Genomic DNA, 15,459 nt, shown 5'->3' with positions numbered 1-15,459 from the left:
TTGATTATAATAATTTCGGATTTAGCCGATTCATTACATCACTAGAAGATGTCAAAGCAAAATCTCCGAAGTTTTTTTAATCATCGATCGTTCATTCACCGCTGATGTTTCAGTGTTATTTTGTGATAAAATAAATAAATAAAGACGATTTAATGCGTATAACATTACATCCAATTTACATGATCACTTCATTTTAACAAGTGTAATAAATTGGTCTCAATCATACTAAGATTTGGAATAATTGATTAACGTACCAAAAGAAAAGCTATCTTTGTGCAATCTACATTCTACCTGCATTGATCAGGCGTAGCTATTTCCTTGGATATTTTTGGTGACGGGTCAAGAAATATAGTGTATTTTAAATGAATTAACGACTTCGAGTACACTTTAATATAAATGAATAACATTATGTTGTGATTTGGTGGATTTAGAAGCTGGACCAGAGCTATTTTTGGTGAGTAGGCTGTAGGTACACAGATAATTTATGATTCACATTATCTTCAACCAGCGGAGGATTCTTCAAACAATAACTAATATTACACACGCTTTTCACATTTATGCATAAAATATAATAAATTTGTAACAGATATATGTCTGTATGATTTTAAACTTAAGTTTTTATTTATTTATGAATATCTAAGTACCTGCTTATATTATTATTGATTATAAATCCTGTGAAGATTTCTAACTGTTATGCAAAACATATTTAGTAGTAAATTGTCAGATGTATCTTTAAAAATCTTATAGGTATTTTTAGTTTGGTGTTTAAATTCTGGTTTTTACTTACACAATCTTCAGCATTTGCAAGGTAGATACTAATTATCTATGGTTAAATTATAATGAATTTAGTTAGAATAACAATTATCTTCAATAGACTATGCTGTGTGTATTGTTTTTTACTTAGAATAAAGCTAAAGAGTTGCCAATTTTTTAATATAAATTTAGTTATTCCTTTACAATCATTTTGGACTAACATACATAAAGAAACCAATTGTACATCATTTTCACATAAATACTGACAACTTACTCCCAGGGACACTTATCAGTCACATTGAAGTTGGTCAGTAAATGACAAGGGCAAATATTTAATAATAATTAACAATATAACTGGGTATGATACTGTCACATCCAAACTGTTGCAAGCTCATGGAAATAACTGTGTCATGGAAACTTACAGTCAACAAATTTTGTTGTTGAATTATGTTTCTGCAAGAAATGTAATATAAAAACATTTTTTTTGTCATAAATTTAGTTACAATTAAGTTGGTCATCAATTTGGTTACAATTAATTATTAGCTAACTAATAGGTCATGTAAAATTTCATATAAAATTTTTTGAATATATTTTTTTTTAGGTTTTGTTGGTTATCTGAATTGAATATAGAATTTTGATTTTTGACCAGTTGACTGACATCAACCCTATTTAGGTGTACTGTTGATATCTATCAGGTGTCAAGAATCTTTTTTAAATAGCTATAACATGTCCCACTGCTGGGCAAAAGCCTCCTCTCTCTCTTTCCATGTGTCCCTTTCTTTGGTCTTCTCCATCCAATGTCTGTTGAATACCCTAAGCTCATCCGACCATCTAGTCCCAGGCCTCTATCCTCTATGTTCAAGAATCTTAGAATATTTTAATTCCCTTGATTCTACTATGAGCCCTTTATAAAACACTGTAAAAGAAAAAAACGTGCTGTCTAGTGGGGAGCTTAAGATTTTCATTTTTGGTTTTTTTTCACCAAGACAGAAAAGTATACTATTGCCAAATGTAATTTTAAAATATTCTCTAAAACTTTGTTCAGTTCTGTTTCCTATAATATGACTTATTTCAGTTTTTATTTTCATATGCCTCTTAACAGAAGTAATAGTTATTAGTTGGATTTTAAATTAATTTTTACTTATTTAAAATCCTACTTTATAGTTCGATGAGTCATTTTGAACATGCATATTGTGTGGTAGCTGTTCATACGATGGATGAGTTATTACAATTTCAATACTCTAGATTCCACAAGCGATTACAGACAAGTCGCGAGAGAATATCGGCGGGAATTGCCGGTTCAGCCAACATCACAGAATAATAGAATTGGGTCGATTTTCTCCATTTTTTTTCGAAGATTTTAAGCAAAAGTACAATAAAAATAATTTGATCGATCTATCCATTCGATTGTGCTTTTCTGTGAATGCAGAAACTGTGTTGAACTCTACGAAAACATGGTCGATCTCGGTCGTGCAACTTAGTTATGAATGTACTGGATCGATTTTGATTGAATTTTGGCATAAAGATAGACTAGACCGTCAGGCTATATTTATCACGATAAAACGCAAAATCGCGGGTGGCCGCTAGTCCATTCATAAAAAGGCCAGTGCCTCATCAGGAGAAGTGAATATATTAGTGATGAGAATCATGTGCCGTTGACAGTACACATCCGTTATGTCAAATTTCTGGTAAAATTACGCCCGAAACAGTGCGAGGCCGGCCCAGATACTCCATTTGACATTTTGCCAACTCGAATACGTATATGGTTCAGCCCAATATGAGTTTAGTATTCCTCCGAGACGGCGCGCCAGCCAAACTTAAAAAGGAAACAAAGGATCACTCAACATGACTTGTTATAGCCTATTTTCTCAAATTTTAATCAAAATTGTAGAGCAATGAGAGACTTGTTGACCTTTTACATGCTTTTATTTAGTTTCACCTCTCGCATTTGTTTGTCTGTAGTAGTCTTGCAAGTTACATTTCTTCTATTTCCGCTTGTTCTACAGACTTGGAATTTTCCACGACGTTTAATTTTCCGTGACTATGCATTATTATAGGAAGAATAACTTGATGGTCGACCCAGAATCGACTTAAGGTTTGATTTAGTTGAATCTAACGTTAATAATTCAAAATTATTTACTTCTGACGATATATACCTACATCACTTATTGACCTCAATAAACTTCTTTTTTGCATTCCAAAGCGCAGGAGAAGAAGCGGCGCAACAAACTTCACTGCAGCCTTTTTTCAAAGCCGTTAATTTAAATAAATTGATGTCTTGTAAGTATTTCCCCTCGTCCAGTCTCACTGAAATTCTCGGGTTGCCGTGTGCCGTAACAGGGGCGCCGCGGCGCCGCCGACCACGCTTGCGCGAATTTTTCACAAAGGCGCCCTTTTTTATCCATCGCCCTAGGCGGCCGCCCAGCCACACCCGCGCCTACTTCTCGGAAGCCTCTGTTTTCCTGCCCCGACCCGTTTGTTAATTAAATACTAGACCCCATGGTTAATTAATGTTCTGAATTGGGTATGTAGGCTGCTATGTACCTATGTTTATCTGGACCTTAATGGCGATGCCCCGGCTTCGTAGGGGTTTTAAGCCCCCTAACATCTTCAGGGTGTAACCTACTCATATAAATTAGCCAATACTAAAATCTTGTGTTATCAGAGTACCTACGGAGTAGATTTGATATGTTGCAATTATGGTTGAAATTCCTCAATTCAAATCTTACATTACTTTTGAGATTGTAAATAAATTTAGATTTGTTTAGAATGTTCATTTCTATTCCACTCTAAAATTGCACTTTAATAATTGTTTTTACCGATCTGAAAAGCCGGCCAAGGTGAATTCACACCCAATTTCAAGTTTTATTATGCCTAACAGAATGTGTGCACATTAAAAATGCAACTGAAATATTAAAAACCGTGCCGTAATAGGTGATTCCAAGAAACCCATTTCGAATATAGGAAACGCTATGAAATCGTTTCTTTCTAAACATAACGTTAGATCGGTTTCTTGGAGTGGTTAGGCCTGCTTCCCCACGCCGCGCATGCGCACAGCCGCACTCGTTCCCCTCATGTATTTCCAAAATTATGTACCTACCTATAACGTGTTACGAAAACAATCCATTATTAGGCGCTCTTCGATAATACCTATATTATTTCCATTCGTTGTGAAAATGTATATTATTTTGTAATGAAATTATATTTTTAATGTTTTCTTTTATTCACCAAAATGACACTACTTAATTGATAAACGTTCAAAGCACTGACTTGAAAATATAATTTGAAAAATCAAGCTGTCTAAAATTATAGTCCAACAGATTTTTGCCACATTTCTTCTAGATCCATGCTTAAAGCATCTACCAGGAAACTAAAAAAACTTGTTAAAAGCAAGGCAGTTTTCAAATATTCCAAGATACTGATTTTCGACTTTCTTCTAGATTTCTCTACTACATTCACTTAGCCAAATCTCTTTATCTTTGGCTGTAAGCACATCAACCTCAAATTCATTGCAAATTCGGCCCTATTACAACAGCAGAAAAATACATGGTAACTTGACACACGGTCAACTATACCTAGTATAGCCGATATCCTGTTGAGCACAATAGATAAACAATTGTCCGTCGAAACCATAGATAAAAGAAAAATATGTCGAAACCTTTCTTCATTTACGGAGAAATGTAAATGTCTTTGTGTTTGAAGGTCGGTGCTTGCAACTGCCCGGAAACAAAGTAACAAATTCTATACGATTCCCTAGAATTGCCTATTGAAATCAGGTAAAAGGCCTTTTTGCTGGTAATTGGCCAGTGGCTCTCAACTATATAATGCTACACTAATATTATAAAGAGGAAGATTAGTGTTAGTTGGATGTAGACAGTGAGAATCATACATAACAGGTCCTTTATTCATGTACCTATTTTATGGCTAACTAGGTTTTGCCTGTGTTTTCGCCCGCGTTAATTTCGCCTTCTCCATACTTCAAACTACATGTATATAAGAAGATTGGTTGAGTAGATAGAGATAGATACTTGTCTTGAAATCAGAGGTGAATCTTTATTTGAAGGATTATTTCTTAAGCCTACCACTGGCCTTGGCTCATAGCTCACATAACCGAGAGCACGCTCAGATGAAACTTTCATAGAGATTTGTTTACGGTTCTTTTTGGTTTAATTTAATTCCCGTGAAATACTTAATTTACATGCTAATTCATATAACTCGTGAGATTCATAAAAGAAAAAGTAACATCAGACTAATGATTATTGGTTTCTTACGAACGTTTGAACAATGTTATCTTTACTTGATTGTTTCCAATAAACCCAAATAAAACTACTAATTTTGAGGTACACGCATTCCATACATGTTTCCTTGCCAATGTTTTAATTATTTCGCCAAAGATTTTAGTTTGAAAATAAGTAAATGATAAAATTACCTACATATAAATTACGTAAAAATTGTTTTAAATTTGCCAGTTAGCGTTTTTAAGCGTAAAAAATTACCACGTGTAAATATTTGTGCCCTACATCCCGAATGCTCTAGGACTCCCTTAGAAGTTTGAGAAGCTCAGGCCACCCTTAGAAGTTACAAGGGATGCAGGCAGGGTGCGATAGTATGGACACAACCCGACCTGCGCATAACCATTGTCTCTCATTCGCACAAAAAGCCGGCTCTGCGTTTTTTTTTAGAAAATGCACAGCACAATGCACTTATTACCTGCGTGGGGTGAATGACTGGGTGTAGGTGCGCCGGCTAAATATAATGTTACACTTTTGTGAAGCGGCTCGTATCGTAGATGGTCTTGTATTTCATCATTCCGAATATTAAACTCATTTTTATATGCGACCAGATGAGACGAAACAAAGAATGAGCTTCAAGTCAACAAGTTTCTTTGTTGCTAAATTGACTTCAATATTTCAAAATTTAAAATGCAATAACAATAATAGAAAACTTTCAGCTTTCTACAATAAAGAAATAGTTATCTGTTAAATAGATAAAAATTAAATAAAATTATTTAGTATTCAATTTTCGAGATTAATGCATTGATAATTTCTTTGTTTGATTTCCTCACAATAAATACTACTTACCGTAATGATGGATAACATAGATAAATACATAATTAACTAATCATTAGTCAATTTTCACTTTTGTTGGACAAAAATATTTATGTATGTAAAACTTGTTTACGTAAATAATTTAAATATACCATGGTCAAAGGTCAAAATGTTAAGATCGAGTTATAAAGACGTATAATCTCTTCAAATCAAACTTTATATGAGTGAAAGCACGAATGAAAACCACGGAGGACATAGTAATGTCGTACACTGCAATGCAAGGATCCGGACCAACTCCCAACTTTTGGTAATTCTTATGAAATGTTAGAAATGATTTTAGAGTTATTACAGTTTTTGAATTCGTGTACCTTTATCGTCACTTTCTACTATCAGAGCGAAATGTACCTAATGTAGATTACATTAGGTACATTCTGATAGAAACATAATAGTAGAAAGCTGCACTGTCGCGTCTCTGTAACAAATTGTCGCGTGAAGTTAGAGCGGAGAGCAGCTATCGATTGATAAATTATATTTATGCAAATAATTTTAATAAATGATTAGAAACAGTGGTGGCTCAGCTAGGCGATGATCGTGTTTGCCACCGAAGACGCTGACTGGCAAGGGTGCAGTCGACCAAAGTGTGATTAAATTATGTTTTATAAGGAACTTCCAATACAGTTATATTGTAGGTAGATATATCCTTTCGCCCTTCGTAGGGTATGAGGGCAGAAGGGATAGGCATCGATTTTTGGCACCCTCCAAACTCCGAGGAGGGCGCGGCAACCGGCAAGATGGCGGCGTAGGGCTTCGTGTCGGGCCCGGACCTGCCTCACGCGCGCTCGCATCCCAAGGTCACGAACGCCGCATGTGGCATCGCTTCCCGAAATACAGAATCTCTCGATAAATGGAAACGCTGCTTTTGTCTCTTCTTCGCCTGCATAGGCCCAATCTTCTATCTCTGTCCCACATCCCTAGAGTAATGTGGAAGTATCCTACTCAATAGTGATTTGGACTGCAGTTAGGGTTGACAAAACCAAAAAAATGTCAGTGTTAAAAGTAGCAAAGAGCAGAGCTTTTTCATAAATATTTTTTTAATTAGGGAGTAGTTCGAGATATTAATTATTATTAAGTAATTCGAATTAGTTGTTTCTTGTATTATTGTACGAGGTCAGCTAAACTGGTTGTTCGCAAATAGATGTATAATAGTATAATAGTACCGTAAGTGTAATGAATATGACAACGACTTCAACGATATTAATAATTAATTAATTGCATATTTCGTATGTTTTTGTGTAACTTAGATAGCGCCATGACTGCACAATAACAACTCACATCTAATGATTAAATAAATGAATGTAACATGATTCGACAAAAAGTTATATCTAATAGGCATATTTAATTTAGTCTTAGACTTAGGCGCACTTAAAGGATGAAAAACGTAAAATTCAAAGTATATATTTTTTTTAAATATTAAGTTTTTTCTTTGGATGATTTTCTCTTCTTTTTATTATTCTTCCATAACTTGACATGATATAGAGCTATAGATTATATATAGACATTTTAATGGCATCACGTTTCATTTGTTTGTAAACAACAAACATGAATGTAAGTTGCCAACCCTAATCATAGCAAACCTTATCTACATTATGGAAAAATTTGGAATGCCAGAATTGAATGTCTCTGTCGCGCCCTTGATAATTCGTATCGCCGTCTCTTTCTTCGGGTTCTGTACCTACTGTTTTGAAGGGTGGTGGTAGGGGGCCACAAAAGATTTTGGGATACATTTTTTTCGCAAACTGCACTATAATGAAAAAGTTGAGTGCGTCACAACATCAGTCCGCCTAGAGGATGCACAAACGCATCACGCTTCCATTTTAATTTTTTTTCGTTAATTATACTAGAGCAGTTTTGGTTTAGTTTTGTTATTGTGGCCTCAGAAATTTATTGCTGTTGAATTGAGCCGTACTTCTGGTGTGCAGACTTCTAGCAAGAAGTCATGGATGTAAGTTACTTGATTTCCTATAAATTTTTGTCCCGTACATTTTATTACATAATGCACAATTGTTTCCTCTTAACTGCAGAAATAGTGATTTTTTTTTAAACATACAGTCATAATAACTTATTATTATAAAATTATTTATATTCTTATTATTTATATTAACGTGTTCTTTCATAAATTGGTCAGTATTGTTATATATTTGATATTCTATTTTTTTGTTATTTGTTGTCTATTTTTATTTTACGTGGATGGATATATAAATTATGAACTTAAGCTCTGAGTAGTTTTAGTGTCCATATATCAATAACTATAAATATCACGCATTCAAATAAAATAGTAAATGTAGCCCCAAAAATATTTAAATAATACAGTTAAAAACATATTTTATTAATTATTTTATGATTAATAAATATTGTTACCTTTTTTTGTGGTTACCAAATTGTATTACTATCAAAATCATTTTTGATTTGAAAATAATAAAATTGCATTTGAAATTGAATAAAAAAAGAAGTAGGTGAAGGTTCGGTAAACATAGAATAGGGAACAGTGGACATGTTGCACCGATCCCACATAAAGCAGGATAAGGGTAGGCGGATGGTGATCATTACACAAATTAAGGTTAACATAGAAAAAAAAATTAAAGAAACTTTAATTTGTTTCAGTTCTAATGTCTTGACGTGAAGTACGATGACGTCATTCGCTAATTTGACGCAGTCATTGTCGTCCAGCCTGCCGCAGCCAATGTCGTCGAACCATCCGCCCACGTCTGGGGCCTCGTCCAGCGCCGCCTCGCCCTCAACCGACCAGGACGACTCGCTGGCCATGACCCACATCATATGCAACCTGCTGGAGAACATGAACAGAACCAATCAAGGCGCTTCTACGTCCTCCGCCTCCTCTATGTCCTACGACATATGGGCGTTACCTTCCTCCAGCTCTATGCAGAACCCGATCGGCACGAACCGTGAGTACAATCCCAATTCTAACAACAACCAGAGGCCAGAAGAAACCTCGAGCAGTTCGCCCGGCACCTCCTCCAGCGTGTCCATCACTTGCTTCCGGTGCGAGGAGCGCACCCCCAGCACCCGGTGCCTCGAATGCAACGATCTTTTTTGCTACGAATGTTGCCACAAACTCACTTCAGATTGCCAACTGAATGAACACACTCTCCTTCCTATACACCAAATATCTCCAATCGGAGTCAGACCGCACTCTCTAAACAACGACAAAGACGTTATGTACTGTGAACTTCATGGAGACCAACTGAGGTATTACTGCGAAGGTTGTATTGTTTTCATCTGCCAAGAATGTACCTTATGGGTACACAAAGATCACTGTTACACGCCAATTAAAGGCGCTTTGGATTTGTGTCGCGCTGGCGTATTTAAGGTGCTAGATGATACTAAAACTGGCACGAAAGCTATTAAAGCTGCAATCGATCGTGCAGTAGCCATGTCCAAAGCTTATGAGAAGGAAACTGCTGAAACGAATATGAAAATAAGGAAGGCAATGCGTTGTTACGTTCAAGCTATCGAGGATAGAGAGAAGTACTTATTGGACAAAGTGGAGAAACTGCGTCAGGTAAAGATTAACGAGCTAACTGATCACATGAACACGCTGCGTGGCATTTTGGCTGGTTTGGCCCATACTAGTGAACAATTGGTTCGTTCTATGGATTCGGAGGGATTAGATGTATTCATGGCTAAAGAGAAAGGACGGGCTCAAGTGGATTATTTTTCTTGCATGTTTAAAAATATGTATGTAACTGAAGAACGGATTTTGTTCACTCCTCCTAACTATGACTTAGTAGATCTGCTGAAAAGGCAATGTGAGGTGCAGCCAGTGACGCCCAGCGCTTTGATGTCAATGAACGCGGTGGCCACATTGCAGTCCCGCCAGTCTATCATGCCGCTACATACTATCTCATACTCGGTTCAATCTTACTCGCCCGTCACTTACAACATGCCTGCGACTAGATCTTTGCCCGATTATTCTACCAATCACACTAGATCTACTAATTACTATGATCAAAGCATCACCTCAAGTGTAGTCGTGGACCCAAGTTCAACACGTGGAATTGGCCAAGCGATCCCTGGCTTTTGGATGTCGGTTATGTTAAAACCTACTCGAAACCCGGTGTCCGGAGTACCTACATTTTCTTTCGGTCGTGAGGGACAGGACGACGGACAGGTCTCTAGACCATGGGGATTGTGTGTCGACAGAGAAGGAAACATTATCGTCGCAGACAGAAGAAACAATCGCATACAGATATTCAACAGCCAAGGACATTTCAGAGCCATGTTCGGATGCAAGGGAACTGGCCCTGGAGAATTCGACTTGCCGGCAGGCATAACTACAGACACATACGGACGTATCATTGTCATAGACAAAGACAACCATCGCGTTCAAATATTTACATCATCGGGCAACTTCATTCTAAAATTCGGTTCCTTCGGCAAGGAATGTGGTCAATTCCAGTATCCTTGGGATGTAGCTGTTAATTCTATTGGTAATATAGTCGTTACCGATACACGTAATCATCGTATTCAGTTGTTTACAAGTGACGGAACTTACATAACTAAATATGTCTTTGAAGGAGCTAATCCGACAAAGATGTTGAAAGGACCCACTACTCCCAGAGGAGTATGTTTCACGACTACAGGGAATATCATTATATCGGACTTCGAGAACCATCGATTGATAATGGTCGACCCGACTTTGTCGAAGGTTTTGCTCTGCGTCGGTCGAGAGGGGTGCGCACTAGGGGAGCTGAACCGGCCGTCAGGAATAGTTACAGATGACGACGGTCGCATCATAGTGGCTGACTCAAAGAATCACCGCGTGCTCGTGTTCAACTCTGAGCTGCGTATCTTGTGGGCAGTGGACCTGAAAAGCCCGGGGTTGGACGACAAGGACCGCCCCAGCGACGTAGCTCTCACTCCTGAGGGCTACCTGGTGGTCCTGTTCGAGACTCTGCCTGACACGGCCCGCGACATCACCTCCCACGGCAAGCAATACATTAAAGTATATTAATTAATCTTAAGGCAAACCGACTACATGGACCTTAGGTCCATCGAAATTCATTTTGTTTCTTTATTCTTAAGTTGTGATTTCTTTGATAATGTGCCAATTTTATATTATTAATGTTTGAAACAACCGTATCGAGCATAGCTTGGCCGGAGAGTAGTGTTTGCACAAGAAAGTCATGCGCAAATCGAACTCTCCTTAAACCTTTTAATGAGTTGCGTTACCATAGTAATTCGCTTTTTGTTTCCGTATTCGACTAGTCTATAAGGACCAAACCTTGTTTGCAGTGTTGCGCCATTATTTAAAATAGCAATAATAATAATAATTAATCGTTAGATACAGTTATGACCTAGAATCTATAATAACACCAAAATTGTACTACTTTTCACCTCTAATACAATATGTCCCGATTTATAAATTAAAGGAGCAAAATATAAATCTTAATAAGTGAAAATAAAATTATGAATATCACTTTGTGATGTAAAAGATGTTTTTATGTGAGATAAATTAAAAAGAAACTTGAAAAGTATTTTTCAAAATGTTACATTTTGCGTTTTTAACTTGATTATTTCAGAAGTTAATAAGTATTCTTATTATAAGTTATTTTGCATATTATTTAGGTGCGTACATATTTTTATTAAGCTCCATAGGCGTATTAGTCTCTGTGACTGGCATGAGTTCACTGCATGAATGATTTGATTACTTAGGATCTGCGTGCTTGGAAGTTGCCTCTGTATTCAGAGTAATTAAATCGTGGGAGGAGTGTGAATGTGCAGAGAAATTAATGCAATAAAACTTTAAGACTGACTTCAGAAGACTGTCTTAAAGACGCGATGCGGCGCCGTGCACGCTCGTCTGACGCGTTCATTTGATGCGATTTTATTACTGAAATTTTATTATTTACATTTTTTTTTCGGTGATACATTATAGTCTATAAAAATCGTTTTTGTCATGTTTATTTCTTTAAAAAAAAAATTAAACTTCCTTAATATTTTTATGTTCAAATGTGCAAAATGATTTTCTTGATTTGTCAAAATTTATATTTAAATCATATGACTTGACTAGCCCGAATGAGCTGTAAATTTATATGGTACGAACGTTCTCAATTGTAGAATCATTCACACGATTATGGATTCATGATGAAGTATAATTCACATCCTTTGCCTAGATAAAATGTATGTTACAGTAATAATCATATTAAGAAAAACGTAATTTTCAATATGTTTTTTTGCGAACTAACACTAGCTAATTTAGAGATATTCTTCTACATATTAATAATTTTAATTAGTTAATGTTACGCGTGTTTGTATACAAATTTTTTGTATTAGTTCAAATATTGTAGCGAAATTCCTTTCTGGATATAAATCGATAAAACGTTAGTATATTTTTCATGTGTATCGTTAGATGTCGATTTTATTCAATATATAATATGTACCCAATGTGTTCAAACAGCATGTGTTCACTTTAGACTATAAGTTGCATTGCATGCCTATTTGACGATGCGTTTTGTCGTTGCTATAATGACGATTAGCTAAGTAGATGTAGTGCATTTGTCTTTTCTCTTTAGAGGTGTAAATTGGTGTCTTAGTAAAATGATAACGAAGTGTTCACAAAACACAAATGACTATACTAAGGACGTCTTGAGAATATGTAATACTAATTTACTATTAAGTGCGAGTATGGTCTTCAAGCAATAAGACCCTCTAAATTAGATTGTAACCGTAGTACCCATACTCTTATATTAGCTTAGCCCTAACCGCCCTGCGATATTTCTAAGTTCTTTAGGAATACCTCAATCAAATCAAACATAATCTGACGTGTCTGATATGTTATGCAGGCTAAGTGTTCCGACTTCAGAATACAAAAATCGCACGGTGAAAATTCGCAGTGCGCATAGGGCCTTATACTATTCAATTCGAACATCATAAAGGAATATAATAATAATTAATCTTACATCAAACGTGAACGATTATTCTAGTTATTATTACAATTAGGTAATCAATAAAACCATATATATCGTGTGCAATGATGTTTATTATCCAACTAATAACTAAAGCATAATGTTTGACCTAAAGTAGCCGTTCTTAGATTAACATTTTCACATTTGTACTTAGGATAAATTTAGAATAAGTCTTTAAGAAACATTAGTTCTGGTAATATATCACTGCCGCTTCAAACAAAAATTTTCTAGTGATTGAGAAAAATTAGATTATAACTAAGGAACTGACTACGCTCGTAGATTATTATTGAATGAGTCTGAATTTAATGTAAAGGAAAATTATTGTTTGAAGTTTATATTTAAGTAAAGCGATTGAGATAACTGTTTGGGAATTTAATCCAGAAATTTCGGAGTGTTTCACTTTGGGAGACGTTGACGTACTCGCACGACGACAAATACTATGCCTGTATGATCCTAGAGGCACCGACGCAAATTTATTGAATTAGTGCGAGTACGAAACGTCCCGTGCTCCTATGTGTACGTGCAGTGCTTTGCGTCTGGACATTTTTTTTTACAAATTCAGCAAAAATTATAACACTTATGTATTTTAATTTCCACTTATAATTTAACAAAGTAACCGTTTACATTTTGTTCAGTGCCATTTTGAAGTATTACATTATATTTTAAATAATTATGTTGCATGAAATGCATTTTAAATAATTTTTCTAAAATAACTTTCTTTATTGTCGATTTCAAAAAGTTTTTTTTATTGCGACAACGAATCTCATTTTAATGGAAACAATGACTGATGATTTAGGTTGTCCAAAGGCTCAGTTCTCCTGGATTTGCAAAGCGAAGTCCGCCTCTAGTGCCGGGTGGTCATTCTAAGAGTGCACCACTCTCCAGTCCCGCATTAGTCTCATATTTTAATCAATTAACTTACATTTGCTGATAGCCCTTTAAAGTGAGAGAAACGACTGTTACCGAAAACTTAAGCTGTTAAGTCACATGTACGCATTATGTTATAAACTATTGCAAGTTAGTGATGCGGTGTCCGGTCGGCGGCGCCCGAGGTTGCCGTGGGACGCCACACTCAGTTTAAAGTTATTTTACCTCTCGACTTAATGACTACTGCTAAAACTATGTCATGACATCACTTATTAATTTATCTGTAGATGTAACAAAGTCAAAGGTAAAGTAACTAAGCGGGTGTTGTATTGTGAAATCAAGCTGTAAGCTGCTGAAACATTACTTAATTTTAATCACATTTTGTTTCCTATCGTTTATGTTTTATATTTTGTTGCGATCTTTGATCTGGTGGTTGTAGCAAATGTTAATTTGCGATCTGTAAAAGGGGAAAGATTTGGGACACCGAATACAATGAAATAATGGAATTGTGCTGCGTTGAGAACAGTCGCGACCACTTTGTAAAGGTGGGAAACAAAGCAACTTTCTAGCAACTAATTTGGTACAACCACAATATCAACAGATTTGATCTTGACTAACAATGTAATTGGACTTGTGAGCTCTGCTAGCTGCTAGCAGTAAAATTGAGGTTTTGTGATAGTTACAATGAAATTGAGAACTTAATAACAATTGATACGTGATGATAGATTTTTTTACAAGTTTTTAATATTATAAATATTGGGCGACACGATCGTGAAGACACGAAATTTCAACAGTTGTCAACACAGTATTGCGTATAGTGGAAAAGCGCTAAACTGCATAATATTGAGATTTTAGCAAATTGTACGAAGCCATTTTTGTGCTATTTTTGTAACGTTATCTAGGCGCTTGTCGTGTGTTAGTATTAGGGTAAATTCGTTGGTCTCCTCTTTGTGGCGCGGACCCGATCACCCTTCGCCCTGCAGCTGAACCAGCGCTCAGAGGGGGGGAGGGGACGAATGAAATCGATATCATATGTAACTGGGATAAGTAGTATTTTTATAAACGCAGCACCAGCGGCGCAGCTCATGTCTCGCCCTGTGTGTGCTCGTCTTTCATATAGGATAACCACAACTACCTCACTTGATGAAGACTGATTGGAATTAATTACCGGTGGTCAGATCACCGATAGAAGTCTGTTGTCTGCTAACAAGTTTAGTGTCGACTTAGGTAGGATTTTAGTGCATAAGCGTCCAGATATAGTACGACGATGATCGGATTTTGATTATTTGATTCCCCACCCGGCGCAAGCCGGCCTGCTTCATTCATTAGACTTCGGTCTTTTGCTTTTATATCTATATCTTACGTTATTCTTCTGTAATATTGTTGAATGAAGACTGAAATTTTATAAATGTTCCTATATTTTACTTTAGAATAATTTACTGCCTACCGTATTTCGTTTACATTATTTTTACCCTTCGGTAAAATTACTTTCATTCTTATAATCTTATCAATTGTGTATGACGCTATATAATGTCATGGAATTTTTGAAAATTTTAATAGAATTTTGTATGGAAAATTAATGAAGTGATTAATAGAAAATGGTCTTTTATTTCACAATCCCTTTTTTATATTCCTATGCTGAGTAAAGTCCATATCTACATAATAAAACAGGAAGTGGGCTATGTATGTATTACATAGAGGAGATATTAAAGAAAAACAAAAGACAAAGATAAGTTATGAGATGTGGTTGTTGTGGTGAAACGCACGTAATAAATGCGGACCAAGCCGAGGACCAAAGCTAGTAT

At 35.9% G+C, this 15,459-nt stretch overlaps 1 protein-coding gene across 2 annotated transcripts; it reads left to right on the top strand.

Annotated features, from left to right (window-relative positions):
* Window positions 1-69: 69 nt before the first annotated feature.
* On the top strand, window positions 70-15,253 carry wech. Of its 2 annotated transcripts, none has more exons than XM_053758597.2 (2): window positions 70-454; window positions 8,463-15,253. In XM_053758597.2, exon 2 carries the CDS (start codon window positions 8,488-8,490, stop codon window positions 10,831-10,833), a length of 2,346 nt encoding a protein of 781 aa, XP_053614572.1. In that variant the 5' UTR covers window positions 70-454; window positions 8,463-8,487; the 3' UTR covers window positions 10,834-15,253. The 2 variants fall into 2 exon arrangements, with proteins under 2 accessions (XP_053614572.1, XP_053614573.1); XM_053758598.1 differs by lacking the exon at window positions 70-454 and adding an exon at window positions 7,552-7,803.
* Window positions 15,254-15,459: the final 206 nt, after the last annotated feature.

Source organism: Plodia interpunctella, chromosome 18 (genome assembly GCF_027563975.2).
Source record: "Plodia interpunctella isolate USDA-ARS_2022_Savannah chromosome 18, ilPloInte3.2, whole genome shotgun sequence".
Lineage (NCBI taxonomy): Eukaryota > Metazoa > Arthropoda > Insecta > Lepidoptera > Pyralidae > Plodia > Plodia interpunctella.
Note: the sequence above shows the minus strand (reverse complement) of the source record. Positions and strands in the feature narration are given on the sequence as shown.